The sequence below is a fragment of the Dendroctonus ponderosae genome, unplaced genomic scaffold (genome assembly GCF_020466585.1).
Source record: "Dendroctonus ponderosae isolate FM_Combo_2020 unplaced genomic scaffold, Dpon_F_20191213v2 Dpon_F_20191213_1, whole genome shotgun sequence".
NCBI classification, from domain to species: Eukaryota; Metazoa; Arthropoda; class Insecta; order Coleoptera; family Curculionidae; genus Dendroctonus; species Dendroctonus ponderosae.
Window position 1 is genome coordinate 7,228,886 of NW_026017110.1, and position 20,466 is coordinate 7,249,351.

Sequence of the window (20,466 nt, forward strand, 5' to 3'; positions counted from 1 at the left end):
TCAAATGCTGATGCCTGGTGTCTTCTTGGTATTCTGCTGATGCCTGGTGTCTTCTCGGTACTCTGGTTGCAGAGTCAGTTGTTATGGCTATGTAACTCAAGCGAAGCTTTTTGCCTACGCAAAAATAATGTGAGTAAACAACATAATTAAGCTGATTTCTTTCAACCCCAGCCACTTTGAATCGCATTAAATCCTTCGATTATTAGGCTGTTTACATTGATGTTCTGTAAACAGCCTGAAAAGTTAATGTTATATTAAACATTCAACGGGGTTTATGATTTAAACAAGTTCATTTTTATTATAGAAATCCATTTGATTATCCAGTTAATATATTGATTGGAAATGTAATATTTGTTTGCGTCAACAATTATTTATGGGCAAATAAATCCAATAATTGCCTCGCAAAACATGCAAACGTTATTGTGTGTACTCTTTGTGTCATAATTAAATCGTTGAATTTAATGGAACTTGTTTGTTTATTTTGTTTGTTCTTTGAAACACGATCAATCCTCTCGAATCTAATCCGATAAATAGTTTGAATTACAAAAGAACATTTTGAGTTTTATTGTATTTTAAATTATACTGAACTTCTGCTATTTTGGAGTTTAACATTGTTAATGTTTAGTCGGGAAATTTTAACGGAAGTTCGATAAATGCGTTAAATGGCAGATTTTATTGAAATCAACTAATTTTGTCGATGGAAACTTAACAAAATTTGTCACTGTGATTTACAAATTTTGTTTCGTTTTTATTCGCAGAATTTGGAACTCAAAACAATTCAATGGAGTTTCAGAAAAAGGCAAATTTGCCATTTCTCTTCAGGTCAGCCCACAGGGCGGCATAAAAATAGAATCCCAATTAACTTTGTTTTATCGTCTATACATGAATTTCCTCTTTAGCTCGGTGTAATTTATTTTGCCCCTTGGTTATTTTCGTTTATCGCGCCGTTACGCTGTTCCCAAACAGTATTAGTAAACTTTATATTTCCCCGTTATCAGATTACCGGTTATGCCCAGTGGAAATCAATGTGTCGAATTAAAATGTCTGAATGTTTGCCAAAACCTATCAAATAACTTGGCAGACTTGCTCAAGTTGTAAACACACTCAGGTTATCAAAATAATTTGATAACCTGAAACTGGTGGGTTTTAGACCGTAGTGGAAAACAATTTCACTGTATTAAAGTAAACCCGAAAAACTCACCAGTTTCGCCGATAATGTAACTACATGTTTTCGAAGTTATTAACCCTTTAAATATCTTTTTTTTTTATCATAAAGTGTTGTAATAAATTTTCCTGATGAATAATGTCCTTTCTTTGATAGAACAAGAGAAAATGCTGAAAGTAAACAGAGACTGCTATAGTGGTGGATTAATGCGATGCAAAGCCCACAAAACAATAAAATATCGCGTTCGATGAAAATCCGAAAAATGCGAAAACGTGATTGAGGAACATCTATCGGCATAAAACATTCATGGGGCCTGAACAGTCGAACAGGCGGGCGCACTGTTTAGGTAAAATTAGATTTAGGATAGTGAAGAGCTGATGCATCCGGGACGAAATATTGTCGAAAAATAAATGTTATTTCAGACCATATATTTCTGGATGAAACCGCCATCGCTGTCGCTTTTTATCCCAAATAATGTATGCACCCTTCTTCAGCTCAAGTTGTACTTTTAAAGTGTCACACCGCTGGCAAGCTGGAAAATGATTGTCGCAAATAGGATCCAGACGTAAAGGAAAACTTCCAGTTTACTGGTCATTTCTTACCATTCCATTGCCTTGCAGGGTTGGGAGTTGCATTTTTGCAAACTACAGTTTTCTCTACTCAAAAGCGCAAGTGAACATACAAAATTTCGCAGCAAATTCATCCAAAATTGCAACCTATTAATAATTTCCCCATCGCTCGGGTTGCATCAAACGGTTAATAAATTAGCGAGTTATGAGAAACATTTGCCGAATTAATTAAATTCCATGCAAAATTTAGTAGTTTGTAAATTCGCGGCCGCAAAAGCCTGCACTAGAACCTTGTTGGGGATTTCTTGATGCCTGTTGGGCGTAAATTTTGAATGATACTTAAAGAATTGCAGATGCCTGCCAATTCTTGCAGAATTCTGCAACTGGGGGACATTCAACTTTAATTCTCATTGAAGGACTGGAATTGGGCACAAAAGGCGACAAAATGTTGATCGTCTATTGTACATAGTTGTGCAAAAAGTTCTCGTGGCTGTATTTTTAAAGCAACATATTTCAAGTGTCTCTAGAGGAAAAATCAAGTGGCGTTAGGACGGCCAAAGATATAAAAATTAAGTTGGAGCAGAAAAATCATTTTGTTCTTATTAATATTGCAACCACGTACTTCTTTTGCTTTATTGAAAATTTATTTTCCTTTTGACTTTTAATGCACTTGACTTTCGCGGTTTCAGAGGCTTGATTCGAGTCGATTTTATACAGCAGAAATCCCTAATTTTTACTTTTTTCATCAACTGAATTAAATGGCAGACAACGAATGTTCGAACTATTTTGAGCAGCTCCGTCCAGTGGAATGCATATCCCGATAGGAATTTCACTCGCAAATCCGAGTCACGTATTCCATATTATTTGCTTTTCGATTAGAGAAGCCGGTAAAATAAAGATCGGAATTCCTCTACTGTTCTCCGAGTCAACAAACTGGCGTCTCTCGTTCTGCTCCAACAATACACGGTTTAGGATCCAGTTTTTCGGTCGAGATTTCCCCTTTGTTGGCTGTTCCGTGAAATTTATTTCGCCAATGATAAAGGTAAAAATATGTAGCAGAATTTCCGAGTGCAGCCCCGTAAATGTGAAGTCCAATTTTGCTGCTCGGATATATTCGATAAAAGACCTGATTTATTTCGGAATATTAAATTTTAGTCAAATCCTAGAATTGTCATCGTTCCACAAAATGGCAAAGGAAATACTTGCCCAAGATTAATAACTGAAAAAGTTTAGCCAGAGTAATTGTTAGGGTCCCACATAGTTTTCAGCATAATGTTTGGGCTATTCTGGCTCTATCTTGCCCCATTTACTCTAGATGGTGGCTTTTTATTTCTGCAGCTGGATAATTACAGCTAAAACGGACCAATTTGGGTGTAAGTGGAGTAATTTCATAAAAATATCTTCTTCTATTGGCGTCTTTCATTACTTAGCCAATTGTCTCTTCACTAACCCCCAGCAGCTCGTTGTTTCGGATAAATGTTGATAGCCGAATAATCCAATTGTCTGTTCTTGCTTATTTTCATCTTGAGCTGGAGATTGTTTCATATTCATCATATTGACCCGGTTAAGCTCAAACGTTCAGCCAAAAACGCTAAAAATGGTTCAATACTTTGAGATATTAGGAAGCAGTTCAATTTCTACAAATTGGAACAATACGCATGGAAAGCATCTTCAGCACACAAAAAATTATTTATGAACGCTTTATATCTCTACTTTAAAATGCGGTGGTTTGTGCATCCATTTTTTGGCATAGGTTTCAAAGGGCAGAATCAGTCTAGGCCCTGTGATTTTCGTTTTAGAATTTGTGTTTTTGATTGTTTACGTTGAAGAATGTATGGGTTTTGATTTTTTCTAGATGTTTGTTGTTTAGTGTTGTTAAAAATGTTTTAATAAGTTTGCGCACCTTCTCATTGATTTCGATTGCTTAACTAAGGTTTCAACGACGATAGTCCTCAATTTTTACACAGTTTCCTTAATTAAACTGTAGATTTCAGAATTTTTCCAGTTCAAAAATTCTACTCCAACGTCTGTCTAAAAATTTGATAAATTATTTTATGGTAGCCAAAAATTATTATTTAAAGACAGACTACCAGAGCTTTTTATTTGGTGGATGGAATCAACTAACTTGTTTTTCGGTTGATGCACTAATCATTTATTCACAATTTTGTGCTCTTTGTAAAGTCTTGAAGCGTTCATAGGTTTTGCGAAAAAAATGTCTGTTTTCTTGCTACTTAATAATGTTAGACATTAAGTGCAAATATGCGTCGCGTACGCTTTGACCATGTCGGTCACTTCTTCATTATAAAAGGTCATTCGAAACAAATTTGCGAGATTGATTGACAATGATTTTATGCCTCGCATCACGATATTTGCAGTTAATGTTTGCAGAATTTTTTTTTTCACAAAAATTATGAATGCTGCAAGATTTTACAAAGAGCACAACATTGTGAATACATGATTAGTGCATCAACCAAAAAAATAATGAGTTGATTTCATCCCCCAAATAAAAAATTATGGTAGTTTTTGTGCTATGACACTCAAGAATTCACCACTTGTCCAAAACGGCTGCACTCGATTGCTTCATCAAAACATGTGTCTTACATCAGAACAAATTCACATCAAGTTTCACCAAAATACATAGTACCATTCTCTCGATATTTCAAAAAATATAAATTTTTTTTGACCATGAATAAAAGCCAGGCATTTTTTTTTAATAAAAATTAGGTCAGATCGTCTTCTTTTGATGCAAAAAGTATCGAAGTATCTTTTTGATCATGTGCTTACGGGACACCCTGCATAAAATACCTTGAAACACCACGATAACTTTATGTATTTGGTTGAAATTTCCGTCCTTTAAGCCGCTGTTTAATCGGAAAATGTGAGCACCTGCGAATCATAGTTTTATTGCAATTTTTGTTTTTTTCTTATGGGCAGAAGTCGCCATTTACCGTACAGGGTCTTTGGCGTTGGAACTTCCCCCTCTTGATGAAAAATCGCCTAAATAATTAGAAGCTTCAAATAAAAATATTTTTATCAGTAAATATCGGTGTGGAAATCACTCTATTTCAACATCGATTAGACAGAGAATCTCTCTGGCACTTAGAGAAGTAAACCGGCAATTTCGTGTTCCGGCTGCGAAATCAAAGAGCCCTAATGAGTAAAGCATAAACAGCATTTCAAGCCCTATTTGATGTTAAGTCAGGATACTGTGACGAGAACTGACTAATATTAGTAATAATACAATTAAGCTGCTTTCAGTGCATATCGCATGTCATCCAGAATGGAATCTTCCACTTAGCAGAATTGAAAATTAGTAGAATAAAACGGCACTAGTTCGGCTAATTGTCGGGTTGCTTTCATCGGCAGAAGATCAATTGAATCACAAACTTGAATTTATAGAACACATTCAAATTTGAATGAGTAAAGACGTAAAGCCCCTAATCGATGTAGATTTGAAGATATCTTGTGCCGCTGAGGAACGTAAAATTTAACCACATTGCTCAATCTGTTGGGCCAAAGTGGCGCTTTGCTGCCGAACAAAAGACAGCAGTTTAGTACAACTTTAGGAAAATAATAGGTCAGGAATAGCTCGATATAAATCTATTGTGCCCTAAGTTGGGCTATTACTGACGTAATCAGCGAACGGCAGAAACGAAGTGCGGCCCATCGAGGGTAAATGAGCCAAGTTATCGTGACAATACTTCGACCTCGACATCAGTTCGCTGCGGCAATTTTCTTGGAGGAAATTAGGCAAATCAATTGTCGATTTTTTCTTGGACCAAGCAGCAGCAAACAGTCGAATTTTCACATTCTGAGTAAGCGTAATTAATTTGCACATTCCTTGAGAGATTAGAGCGATCCCATACGATAAATTGCAGAATTTATATATGTTTTGCAAGTGATCCAAATCCGAGCTTATAGCGATTTGCTGGAAATCTGAAGCCATTACTCGGGTTCTCGTCTTCCATCTGTTTGGGGTTTCGAGCATTCGCAATACCTCATCATTAAGCTCAGCCGCATTACAAATAATCCTTCAGTCACGAATGACTCCGTCGTACTGAAGGTAAATGGATCAAACTGGAAGCTTGATTGTTCGAACATTAGGATCAGCCACAACATCAGTCAACTTCGTCAGTTATCGAGAGAAAATCGAAAATGAACAGCAAACGGAAATGAGGAAAACCGAGACTGATGCGCTCGGGGCTGGCCGATTAATTTTAATGAGTCCTCCTCGATGTTCTGCCGGAGGAAAATTGACTAATCAGGCCGCTAATCCGATTGGAAATAATTTACCGCTCCATAATTGTCCCCAGTTGTACAAACAGAAAAATTCAATTGGCAGGCGATTTGAATTAACCTGCTGCTGAATACACATTGTTCGCTTATGTAGCGCTTGAACTGCAGTTTACAGCAGTTTTCGGCGAGTCCCAATGAAATAGAGACGCTGGCAAATCTCACACTAGCCCCGATCCCTGGGGAGTCGATTCTCAGCTAGAAGTTTCGAAATTTAAGAAAAACTCAAATTGCAAAAAGCTATTCTGCTCACGGAACCGGCTCAACTTCTCATGTTTATTGTGGCAATTCCACCTAAGCCATTACTAAAGGACCAGCCCTGTCGACTACGGGTCATTTCCCAAATGAGACCGGATGAGTCGAACGTCAGAAATGTATTGGGGTTTATGGAGATGGGGAGAGCTGATACCCAACAATATTGGATATGTGCCGGCAGGATGGCGTGCATCGCACTCAAATTGGAGGAAAATCGCTCTAAAAAGCCGCTTCTAAGTCAATTTTTTGACCCAAAAATAACGGCCTTTTTAAAAAAATTAGGAAGCAAAAAAGTGTTTTTCCGACCGGCCATAGTTACCCTTATGTAGTTGATAATGTGGGCTTTGCTATTTAATTTTAATGCGTCCACATTATACGGTTCCCTTACTGTTTAATTAAAATGGAATGAAAAACGCGCAAATTTCAGATTCATACTCGGTAATTGCCGAAAGGATTCGCACATAATTGCAGGTGTTTTTAATTATTTTGTTCGTTTCGTTCGTCGGTTTTAATTAATGGTTTTTTCTGCTCGGTTGTTTCAGATTATTGGAGCAGCCATTTTCGCTCTGTGTTTATGGCTGAGGTTCGAGCCAGGAATCAATGAATGGCTAACTATTCTCAATGCTAGCAACTTCTACATTGGAATCTACATTTTAGTTATTGTGGCCGCTATTATTATGGTGGTTTCCTTTTTGGGCTGCTTGAGCTCGCTGCAGGAAAACGCGACGATTATTCTCGGGGTAAGTTAGTGCTGTATCAATGCAATTATCTTGCGTAAAACGAACTGCATAATTTAGTCACTTGCATTCGGAATCTGGAATAATTGCGGGTAGCTGATTCGCACTGGGACTGAAAATGACGAGATAGATGTATGTTTGCAAGATATCTGGTTATGCACGTCCAGGGATGAGAATTATTTATCAGCCCGCATAATATGCTAAGAATGATGGAAGCTATTTGCAGTTAAGCGTCGTGGTGTTTTTCGAGTAATAAATATTTTTTTCATTAACTGTTTGCTGGGTATTTGACCCAAAAATGATTGCCGTTAAAAGACAGAATTTCCTCACGTCTTTTATTACAGATTGATAAACAGGGCTCTTATCTCGCAATAAGAATAAATTATTTATCAAAAAGAATTCAAGAACCATCACTTAGATGGTATCCTGCGAGGCACTTGGACTCAAGCTGTAAGAGAAAATTCCAATTACTAAAGAAATAAATTTAAAATTTGATTGAGTTGAACTTTTAGATAAATAGTTCCTTCTTATTGCGAGATAAGAGCACTGTTCGTTAATAAAAAACGTAAAGGAAATTCTGTCTTTTAAAGAAAAAAATTTTTGATGCGAAATACCCGACCAACAGTTTATGAAAAAATTAATCCGCCCCAACAATATTGAGTAACAAATCGTTACAGATATTTTTCTTTAGCAATTGATGCTAAGTTTTAAGTCAACAGTCTAAAGTGGAAAAGTGAAAAATTAATTAATTTTTCAAGGTTTCAAGGATTTTATTAATCTTTTAATTTTTTCTGTTAACTGAGATTGATAGCAACGCTGCACATTGGATCAAAAGAGTGCGCAGCTTCTTTTAAGAAACTCTGGTTTTATTGCTAATGATAATATTAGAATTTTCTATCCTATAGTATCATGTTAAATGACTGGCTTTTAGTACAGAATTTTTTCATCGTTTTCTTCAATACAGAGTTTATTTAAAACTTCGCAATCAAAGGAAATCCGAGCTTGGTAAATGTACACTGGAAAATAAAGATTTTTGACAAAACTGCACGATCTGACTAAAACTCGGAAATTCTAATCTGAAACAAGTAGCGACGTGACATTTTTACAGTTAATAGCAGACGATCGGATCTAACGCGACTAATACCTAATTTGAGTCAAATTGCGCGCAAAGCTGATTTTTGCTCAAATAATGGGCGAAATATAAAAACTCAAAACCCCATTTACAGAACTGCACCCCCGGATTTGATAAAAATCCAAAGTGCTAATTTCGCACCAGTAACATATTGAAACATGCAGCTCATAGGAAACCCTTTAGTCTGAAAACCCTGAAGACTGCATAAAAATCGCATTGCATCCTGACCTTTCAGAACCTAGTGAATGTACGCTTGTATTGCAAGTCGTTGCAAAGCTGTATCCTCTCATTTAAAGTATGTGAACTTCTAATCTAAAACAAGTAGCAATTTGAAAATTTCATAGTCTTTAGCAGACTATCCGACCTAAAACATATGGGAATCTAGTTAAAATCAGGGGCAAACCTGAGTTTTGTTTATGTGGTAAATATTGGCTGAAATATAAAGACCGCTTTTACCGAACTGCATCTCAAATTTCAAAAACTTCAAATTTCTAGTTTAATGGAAGTAGCACATTGAAACTTTTGGACTCCTAAAAAGACAGTTCAACCTAAAAACTCCAAAGCTGCATCGAATTCGCATAAAGTCCTAAGTTTTATCTACTTAGATATAGTTATATATTATATAAGCTTGACAATGAAGGTTTTCGACCTTAAAAAGTTTGAACAACTGCAGCCTCTGAATTAAAGCCTCTAAACTTCCAGCTATAAACCTCTAGCAACTTGAAATTTTCGCAATATGTAGCAGACGAATAGGCATGATCACGGTGAGAAAATGGTGCAAATGGCGCGACGGCTTGAGTTTTTTCAACTTGGAAAATATTAGCCCAAATATAGACGTCATTTTAACAAGAATGCACCCTCGGAATTCAAAAAATCTAAACTTCCAATCTGGCCCAAGTATCACATTGAAACTTTGCCAGACCATCGAAAATACGTTGGTCTGAATACCCTGAAAATTTAATTAAAATCGCATTAACTTATGACTTTTGACAACCCAGTACATATGGGCTTGGAAATATAGGTGTTTGCAAGATTGCTCCCTCTGATCTAAAGCCTCTAAACTTCTGATCGCAAACAAGTAGCAAATGGAAGTTTTTCGGGTCAAGAGCATACGATTGGGTCTAAACAAGTCGCGGGCAAACCTGAGTTTTGTTCACTTGGAAATTGGCCAAATGTAAAGACAGAATCTGAATCTCTAACAGAATCTCTGATTTAAAACTCCCGAACTTTTTACCTAAAACAAATTGCCACCTGAAATTTTCTCTAGCTGTAAGAAACGATTCAATCTAAAAACCGGTGCAAATTTCATTGAAATGGCAAGCAAACCTAATTTTTATCAAAAATTTAAGTCAAGGTTTGCTTGCGGATTTAATGAAATTTGCAAGTTTTTTTGGATTGAATCGTTTTCTACAGCTAGAGAAAATTTCAGGGCGCAATTTATTTTTAACAAACCTCCCTATCAAGAACATCTCAACTCAAAAATTCCTAACATCTAATGAAACACAAGTAGTACATTACGACTTTTTACGATCTATGGACGACACGTGAGCTCTAAAAATCGTTAAAATTGTATTGAAATTGCGTTTAATTTTGAGTTTTGCTCACTCAGCAGATAAATGTGGGACTGAAAATAAAGATTTTTGCAAATCTGCACGCTCTGATTGAGAAACCAATTTTTGGCAAAAATTAGGTTTGCTTGCAATTTCAATGAAATTTGCAAGGTTTTTGGATTGAATCGTTTCCTACAGCTACAGAAAATTTCAAGGCGCAATCTGTTTTTAACAAACCTCCCTATCAAAAACCTTCACCCCCTGAATTCAAAAATTCCAAACATCTAATGGAACACGAGTAGCACATTACGACTTTTTGCGATCCATGGACGACACGTGAGATCTAAAAACCGTGAAAACTGGATTAAAATTGCGTTTAATTTTAAATTTTGCCCACTTAGTAGGTAAATGTGAGACTGAAAATAAAGATTATTGTAAATCTGCACCCTCTGATTAAGAAACCCTTAACTTCTAATGTAAAACAAGAAGCGACCTGAAAATTTCACCGTTTATGGAAGACAATTTGTTTCTGAAAACCCTGCAAATTTCGTTGCATCTGCACCAGATTTGTATCCACTTAGTAAATATTTGCCCAAATATGAACCTCGCTATCATTAACCTGGACCCACTGGGTTCAAAAATTTCAAACTTCTAACTCGAAACGGGTAGCAAATTGGAACTTTTGCAATCCATAGAAGACACTTTAGTCTGAAAACTCTAATCAAATTATGAGTTTGCCCACTTAGTAAACGCAGGCTTGAAAAAAAGGTTTTTCGCAAAACCACTCCATCGAATATAGTCAATAAAGAACGATAGATAATTATTGTCTCATAACAAGGAATCTACCAATTTAGATACACGGAAAACGCCAGACGCAAATTGGTGACAAACACCAAACACCCTGAAATAGTTCTGGATACTTTGCATATCCAATCCAGGCCCGATTAGCGCATAGTCGACGAGGCCGCCAAAACAAAGAACCTTATTTAGCAGCTTCGCAAGGCTGTCGGGTTAATTTGTTGGGCACGTTTCAGATAAAATTGTTTATGTCGAGCAAACCGCGTAAATAATTCGGACATTAATAATGGGCCGAACCCTAGTTTTCTTGCGGTAACGCCGAGTCAACACGCATTATTCTCCGTTTAGATTGTGTAGGGGATTTAGCGCTAAATTAAGGTGAAACATGAGAGCCCCAAACCATTGCCTAGAGGCAAATAGATATTTTTCAGATCATTAATATTAATAGCTGGTCTAATGGTGGGACGCTTTGGACGTTTGCTCCCACTGGATCTGGAGTATTTCATTGGAACCCCAAAGCTTAAGTCAAGCTTTCCACACTTTATGGCAACAGAAAATCATTAATGTTTATCAGTTTTTGCTCCGCATTTAACAATCGTTGTGGGTATTCGTTTAGGTTGGCTGCAGCTTGCAGCAGCTTGTTTTGATTCGTTTGTGATAACGTCGATTCGTTCGCGTTTGCGTTTGTTTGTTTCAGTTATTTTAAACTCACTAACTAACTAAACTTAAACTGTCGACGAAACACATTTGAATTCGCATTTGTCCGAGTGGACAATCGCGTATATTTCGTTTTTGCCTCTCCYAATTTCGTRAAAAACAACCTATACTGTATTTTATTTATAYTTATTTTGTTTTACAATATTACAATTTTTATCAACTGATTTGGAAGCTTAAAAAAATGATCTAAAATAAATCAATCAAAAATGCGTTCGGTAGAGKTTGGGTTAGTKTGCATCTGTWCGATTAAGTTAGTGTTTATTCATCAAGTTTCTTTAGGTAGCTTTGAGCAAGTTTSAGTTCGTTTCGTTCTAATAAAAAAYGAAGCAAATTCTGCCTGAACTATTTTTGGAGATTTTTAACTTCAGTTACTCACTTGATCTAAATAAAAGTACAATGGAAGACCTAACGTTTTTCGTTGAACTGCTCTAAGCCATTTTCGCTTAATTTCACTAAGTTCTGTCTGGATTTGCTACTATTTAATGAACTTTATGTTACAGCCGCTTTTAGAAACTTAGCTTTTATTAGGACACGTTTCGTTTTAATGCGAAAAGTTGTCAATTGCACAGCTGCAGGCATGATTTATACATTTCTGCGTTACTTTTCCTAATCATTAATTTCCGCACTTGAAAGGTGTGTTGTGTTGATTTATTGTTGGGTACATTGAGCTGGGATTTGAGATTTTGGGATCAGTTTCCAAACGAGTTGTCATACACTTTGGCATTTTTCTAATGCGACAGCTCTTGCTGGCAAATGACAAAACAGTGGGAATCCGATGCAAAGATGGATGTGCTTTTATGCCATCGATCAGCTTGATCTGGCTGGTTTTGATCGAAGTAGAGCGCCACGCTTCAGGCTCGGCATTTTGTTGATTTATTTTCCCCTAAAAAACGCACCGAGCTCTTTGTGTTGTTAATTACGCCATAATTTCCGGGCAAAGTCTTATGAGCGAAAAAAAACTTTGCCGAATCCCTTCGAGGTTAATCAACGGGAAATTAAAAATTATCTCAAGCAAATCCTATTTGCACTTCCAGCAGCGAATTAACAAGTTTCTAATTTAGTTTCGGCCCCAATTTCCTGCTGCTTCGAGAGCCATTCGCCAGACCAAGAACACATTTTTTCAAATTGCTATTTCCTTTGAACGCTCCTTGCCCTCCAGATTAATTATGCCGTCCATGCTCTGCATAAATAGTCTGGCCAACCAGCTTTCAACATATAAGTTTTATATAAATATTTATTCCAGTTTTACGTGCTCGCACTCGCGTTAATCCCAAAGCGTCGTTGAGAAAATGCGGTTGAGTTAGGGGTGCTCTAACGGCCGTAATAAAAAAGATAAATAATAGTCGTGGCGTTTAGTTTGTAAATTAGCTTTTTGAAACTAAGCAAATGTTTGTGTTGCCGTAAAAAGCCGACGAGGGAAGCCATTAAGACGCTGCAACGCCGTATCCTAATCGTCTAAGTTGTTTGCAATTTATTCGGGCTCAAATTCCACGCCATTTCCTTCCTGATTGTGTCATGTTTGATAATACCTTTAAAAAGCAGTGCAAGTCTTTGTTTTTTCAAACGTATGTAAACTGCCAGTTTCCACGTTAAATATTTATTATTTGCCTCTCTTTATCAGTGTTGGTTGCTCAGGAAACTGGCAATATGGTTTCAAAATAAAACTTTTCTTTGCATAAACGCTCTTGGAAGCAGAGGAGAACATTGTTATCTCGTCACTCTCGTCTCAGCTGAACAGCGCCGAAAACGACTAAAGATAAATACGTAAATCCTGCCTCAAATGGCAGTGGCTGCACCTTTTGTAGTATTAATGTGTCTCATTGCATGTGAGATACACATAAAGGGATAACAATTTGTGCAGCTCAATTTCTCACAAACTCTGTCGTTACAGCAAATATTTCTGGACGATTCCTTTTGGGAACGTCGCGCAAAACTTGCTTGTTTTCGTCGTTGTCGAGATAAAAGTTCCCGAAGCAATTTTCCTCCGTCTCTAATCTAGAGAAGGGTTTATAGAGTTTAATTTATTACATTGGCAAGTAGTGCTATTTCCGTCGCAATTGTATTAATTGGTCCCGCTCAACAAGAGCCACTTTGGCATGGCTGGTGATGGTTCACTTTGAAGTTGAAAATTCCTCTTTGGCTTCGCTTGCAGACAACTTCTAATAATCGGGGGGCTTTAACTATTGCCCCCGATTTCAGTCTCTAAGGCTTCCATAAATAACGCAATATTAACGGCCGAATAAACTCGCTTCCAACGCGGGTATTATAGCATTGTTAAATGTCCTCGGATACAACGTAATCCGGGAACTCTCGGGAACCTTTCGCGCTAAGGCAATGAAATCCCGTCTTGGTTTATTTTACATTGGAACTTGCACCTATACTATGCCCCCTATGGATGTGTCCCCAATAGTAAACGTTTCCCCAGCGTTGCAGGGATTTATTCAATATTTTCTGGATCATCGTAACCAGACGCCATCATGCCTTGGTTTAGAGCCATTGAATTAAGGAATTCTTTCAGGTTGTAAAAAGAACGCAAATCAAGCTTGCTGCAAGCAGTAGTTAACGAAAAGGCATCAGATAAGATTAAAATAATCATTTTTGAACTGGGAGCTAAACCAAAAAGAACAATATCAGTTCCGACAGAGGCGAGAATTAAATTTCTTGCAAATGGTTTTTTGGGGGAAGCTTAGGAAGCAACAGCAGCAAACCAATGAGGCAAGAAACTGATACTGGATGGAAAACCGGACAAAAATTCCTATTCCCAAATTGACAAAACTAAAATTTGCAAATGAAACTTTCAAAAAAATCAACCTGTAATCACTTTATGTTTGTTCAGCTGACGCGATTTCCTTCAGAGGAAGATCGATGTTTCTCAGACAGTCACGCCCGTTTAGCGTTCGAATACATAATTTGCTCCGTCACCAATTACTATGGATCTAACAAGTCTAACGCTAAATTGACAGTTTGATTAAATTTTGTTAACAACAAGCCAAATATTGGCTTTCGATGGTGTCGTCGCTCGAATGCCACTTAATTTAATTTATAAAATATTGTCGCCGCCTGTCCAAATCGGAACGTTTTACTGGAAAATACCAATTAATATTCGGTTCCATTTTCAATATTTTACATCAATAATTTTGTTTTTCCACTAATAAAGCAAGCTATTCAGTTGCAAAGAATGAGTTCATTCTATTAATCATTTTATATGAATTCTCCATGGTAAAGTTTAAATTTTCAATGAGTGCAACAAAGCAGAGTCTCATTTACTTGCGTTAAAAAGAGACAGGCGCGTAGTGAGGTGTGGCCTGAATGTTTTAAAGAGACAACGACCAATGGCAATTTAACCGTTTTTAAACGTTACAAAGCTCCGCCTCCAATGAACATTTGATGATATCTGTCGTGCTTCTTCTCGTTCTAACGCAGACAGAACGGCCAAAGAAAATGGAAAAGATAATGTTCAGCTCTCATTTGAATCTTTTGCGTCGATAAGTTAGTGTTTGGGTGAAAATTGTAATTTGTGCTTTAGACAGAGGGCAGTTTATTTTATTAGTTTCCAAATAACTTCAATAAAAATAATTTTAATTAATTAATCAAAATTTTCAATAAGTGAAACAAAGTAGACTCAGAAGTTGTTGCTCTCAAAAAAGCGAGCGATTTGCGAGGCGTAACCTAGGCCTGGGTAACTCAGTGAATTTTTAGGAGTTGGCGCAGTGCTACGCAAATGGATTGGTGCGCCCGCCAACCCAATGCACCGGCGCAGTAACGCCCTTTCCAGCTACGAATTTGGAATAAAAAAATTAAAGATTTCTATCAAAAATCGAACAGAATAAGCGAACGTTTATGACAGATTATTTGGAAATCTCGTCACTTCAATATCTCTGAAGACTGAAGAGTTTGTCAAAAAAATGCGTTTTTTTAGTTTCGACTTAAGTTTTTTTTTGCTTTACTTGCTACTGAAAACCGCTCTATTTTCTAGAGTTTGACTTAAAATTACTGACAATCTAGTAGTCGTTTAAGTGCAAAATTTCAGCGTCGAATTCGGGACAAAATCGAAAATAAATTCCTCCCTTTTTTTCTCCAGAACCGATCACAAAACTAAAATTTTTTAATCCAAAACCCAAAAAAACATTGTTTTCTGATGATTTTCTTCTTTTCTGACAATAATGGGGTCTTCGCGAAAATTCGCCTCATTCATCGGTTTGCAGGAAAATTTAGAAAACACATTTCAGCTTTGAATTTGGCTCAAAAACCAAATAATTTTATTCAGTTTTTTACCGATGGTAATTAGGATAATCTTGAGAAAACGACCAGAAAGCAAAAGTTTACAAAACATTATTTGGAAAATTCGCCGCTCTCATCGCTCTGAAGATTTTGAGAGTTTCTTTTAAGCAATTCTTTCGACGCTAAAACCGCATTTATTTTTTGTTTTTTCTTAAAATGCTGACAAAACAGCTATTTTCTGTGAAAAATTATACGATAAATTTAATTGGCGCACTCGCCTCCTTGCCGCTTTGTAGACATTTTTGGAAAACTTTTTGCAGCTTCGACTTATGGACAAGACCTTAATAATTATGTCTAGGTCTTTTTCCGAACTGAAAAAGCGAAAGGTTAGAAGCGTTTATTTGGAAAACTCTTCTAAACTGGGGAATCTTCACTTTTAGTTCAATATTTCTAAACAACACTGTTTCTTAACAGAAAAACCGCGTTTTTCCTAACGTTTTACTGTAAAATACTGGCAAACTGAATCTTTCATGTACATTAGAAGATCGATTTTACAAGAAAACTCGTCGGTTTCCTTTGGACTCAGTTTTGTTGCTGGGAGAATTTCAATCATTTTTTGAGTTGTCTAAACAAAGTAGTAAAACGTAACTCAGAAAAAATATTGATGGCCTTTTAATACATTTAGAAATTCCGGTCTCGGGTCTTGTAAAGCGTTAATAAATGACTTATAACCGATGAGCTATAGCCCGTTAACTCAGAGAGCGGCAACAACTCACTAGCGCAACTCAACACAGTGTTACCCAGGCGTAGCGTAACCTAAAGGATTGATAGCAAGGATCGAAATCACAAAGCTACGCCTCCAGCGCACATTTGCTTAGAGCTGACGTGCTTCTTCTCCTTCTAACGCCCGCACTCAATCAGTTGCCTTGTTGCTCTCTAGTGATTTTTCCGCCGATCAATTTGAATGGGATTTTTTAGTTTGTGAATGACTTCAGAAACGAAATAAGTATACATTCGTGCTGACCAGGCGATAGCACAAATTCCAACGTTCCAAGCATAAATTTTCCCCTGCAGGGCAAATAGTGGGTGAACTTTGTGCTTCGTAAGTAACAAACTTGGGCCAATAAGGGGAGCCAATGGCATTATACGTGTTCTTCGTTAATGTGTTACCTACTCCACGGGAGCGTTCTTAGCATGTAAACTTTGTCAATATTTAACCAAATGCCGCGGGACTAAAACTCCAAGAAATTCCTGATACCGACAATTTTTTTTTTGAGTTTTGAATAGAGCTCTTTGTCGCTTTGCCAAATAAGGGCGATAAATAATGTGAAATACTAAATATCGAATTTTATTCTGGAATGGTGAGCTGTGAAAGTGCTTTCCACATCAAAAGGTTTAATGAATTGTACCCGATGTCATGTATTTCGCTGAACAATCTATTTTACAGATGATCTATGACTCTTGGGGCTCGGGTTCGTTTCGGCCCCGACATTCGCTAATTATCGTTTGATGCCCTCCTCTATGACACCGTTAAATTTCGATTACTGATTCTCGAAACGAAAATCTGTGTTTGAGCCTACATGAACAGTTAAAAGCTAATCATTGTGAATTTCCATCGTCCATCCATCATTGGCCAAGTGCAGTTTAAGGCAGACACGTAGCAAATTAATTTGATTTGGATTAGAGCCCGAGAACGTTTTCCAGGAGCGTACTGGGCGTTGCGGTTTTTATGCCAAAATTGGCTGTTTAATTAAGTGCGGCCTAAAACCCCATTATTTAAGGCACGGACTTGAAAAATTGATAATAAATTGTAGAGCAAAACACCTTTACCCAAAAGTAGTTGAATAACTTGCATAAACTGCAAGAACGCGGGCCGCTTGAACAAGATAATAAAATTCCGTATAATAAATGAGCAGCCATAAAACCTATACTGGACCATAAAGCAGACAAAACAGCAGTTTTACGGTTTTTATCTGGGAAAATAATTATTACGCCCGAAATAGGTGGAAATCGTCTCTGTTCAAAGGTTCAGCGATTGCGACGGAATATTCCTGCATAAAAAGCCTGGAAGTGAATGGCTTGTTTTGTTAGTTATTGCTTCATCTCGCATTTCTTCCACTCAGAGCGGCTCATAAATATGTAAGCGAAGCAGAGTATAAAAGTTTCCAAATTCGTTTATTCCAGCAGGAAAATATTAAAACTTGAACAGCTAAAAGTATAAAGCAAGCCTAAATTTGCACAATTTTATGGCGTGCTTGACCAATTTTTTTTCCTAATTATCTCAGCTTTAAGCAGTTTATTAGTTAGACACCCAAATCAACCGAACCTAGTAATAAAAACACATTTTCCCCCAGTCCGTCAACTTTTCCAAACTTCTAAAAATGTCCAGTTCAAGTCGTGTTTTTTACCAAAACACGAGAGACTTCCATTACCCAAAAACAATCAAAGTTCAGAACGTTTGGCCACAAAAATCGCAACGTCATTAGGCAATTTCCATCTACAAAGAAATCTATAATGTTAAAATAACAAACGAGCCACCATAAAAGCCACAGTAGATTATAGAGCAGACAAAACGTCTTCGGAAAGTTTTATCTGAGCAGCGGCGAAAACAAGAAACTTTTATGGGCTCTAGATAGAATAAGCAAGAAAAATGTTTCCGATGGAGACAACAGACTCGGTTGCATAATGGAAAAATTATACTTTTTCTTATCGTACAACTATGGTGATTAGTTAGAATCCCCAAATGTTTCCAAGTGTGATTATTGGTGCCTAGCGGTTGAAGAACTACAAAATGTAGCCATAGTTTGCAGCAAGTGTTCAGGGAAAATTGTTGCCCAAAACGACGACTTAATGCAAATTTCGCTTAGGCAACAATACTGCAAGATGCGTTATCTGCTTCCTGTACTTCCAGCAGACTTTGGGGTTTGCTATTTACAAAGTCTTTCGTCGTAATTTCTTCACCTTTTAAAGCCAATGCTCGGGAATTTCACCTTACAGATTGAAAAGTGTTTCGTTCTTCTAAAATTTCGCTTGTTCTTCCCGTCGCTTCGGTAAACTGCTCCGAACACTTTCATTCGACTCTCAATTGCACATGGATTTTTTTCGTGTTTTTGCAATTTACTCAGTTTCATATTGCATGAAACAGAGCTTCCGCATGTTTGACTCGATTAACTTCATTTTTAATTATTCCGTTGATTCATTCGTTGTTGCTTTCCATTGATTTCGGCATCAAACCACCCATAGTTTTCTTGGCATGCATGTTGCATACGCGCTTCTATTTCCAGGAAAAAACCAGCCATTTAAAACATTCCGGGTTTTACATGTGCCGCAGACGTAGAACAAAGCAACCGAATGCATTCCCTCCAGACATGCAATTAATAACATAAGTTTCCTTATCACAAAGTATGCAACTGCGTGATTGGCCCTAATCGAAGCAAATCTAAGAACACTTATATACAGCAAATAAAATTCTATGCAGTTTTTACTGTCGTATTAAGAAAGATTAATCCCTACGGAGACCCTCAAGCATGCATGAATAAAACTTGCATATAAAATACGGTTTATGTGGGTTTTACCCCGCAGTAGAAAGCAGAGCGGAAAAATGGAGCAGCCAGTTCAATGCAAGCGGATTTATTGACCAGAAAGCGGAGGAATTTGGCGAAAAAAACTTTCAGCAATTTTAAATCAGCAATAATAATATCTAGCTAACAGTGTAAACTTTCAAGCGGGCATTTGAAACTTTTAATCTGGAATAGAATAAAGTGGTGGCATAAAGAGTTTCCAGAGGAATTCCGCACAGTATTATGTTAATCCCAACCAGTGTGTTTTATAACTGAATAAAGTGTCTAAAACTTCTAACTGAAGCTCCGCGAATAAAAAGGAAATAAAGCCGCAAAAGTTGTTTACAAAAGTGTATTGTCCTGTCGTTGAGGTGAAAGGATCCGTGGAAGTACACCATTCTCCACTCAGATAAACCCAGAGCCATTTCAACCGGGTCCACAACCAGAGAACTGTTTGGCTGAATTATTAATAAAGTTGGCCTTTAAGCTCTATTATCGCGATATGGAATGTTTCGCCAAACAAAAGTGAACTTTTTTACGAGTTTTTCTATACTTCACCAAAATACATCCATCATTCCACGCGCAGATAAACAATCCACTTCGGCCTTAAAACAAGGCAGGGATTAATAAAAGTAGTGATAAATTAGAACCCAATGTTTCGGTTGCAATGATAAACTGTGGCTCCTGATGTTAATTACAACCTACAAATTGCGTTGCCGTAAATTTTCGTTCTTGTTCCGGTCAGAATATAAATTATGGCTCAGAGTTGTATGCATACACTAAAATGTCGCTGTTTCCTCTGTAAATTAGATAAATTAACATTTTTTTCTCGGATACAATCAGCAAGTCAATGCTGTATTTTTTGACCTTCTCAACAAATTCAAGTCGCAAATACAAGGAAAAAACTGCAATATTTTTTAACGGTGGCGTAGCTCCAAGGGCGTTAAATTAAAAAGAAACTTTGCCATTAAAATGGCCCGCAAACTTTCCTGAAGAATAGTGCAACGTTTCCTACCTACTGTTTTAAAATGTGCAAACAAAAATAAAACAGGACTTGGAAAATTCCCCGATGAAAAGTTCAACCTAATTTTGCAAAATCGTTTCCAGTCATCGATCACGGGATCTTTCTGGTCGGTTTCGGGGGCGCAAGACGCGGAAGCTTTTTAAAATTTCCATTGTATCGTCAATTAATTTTCCTTTTATTGAAAATTTCTTTTATTGAACATCAATGGCAGAATGACGGAAACCCATGCTTTATAATGGGAATCCATTATAATGGAGAGCGGCCCGCTTGGATAATGTAACGGCCCCGAAATGTTTTCTTTTGAACCTTAAGTGTATGTTATTATGCGAGTGTTTTCCTAACGCTTCTCTGCTTTGTATATGAAAAAACCGGTAAAAGCACTGTGCAATTAGATCAGTTCGTATTTGCGCCCGAAAAAATATACCTTAAGGTTTCTCGTACTCTA

At 37.0% G+C, this 20,466-nt stretch overlaps 1 protein-coding gene across 1 annotated transcript in view; it reads left to right on the forward strand.

The window, feature by feature from the left end:
• LOC109533445 (tetraspanin-2A) overlaps positions 1 to 20,466 on the forward strand; it is a 50,409-nt gene that overhangs the window by 12,676 nt on the left and 17,267 nt on the right. The window contains exon 2 of the mRNA XM_048663791.1: positions 6,825 to 7,022. Coding sequence (XP_048519748.1) covers positions 6,825 to 7,022 — 198 coding nt within the window. The remainder of the gene's footprint in view (positions 1 to 6,824; positions 7,023 to 20,466) is intronic.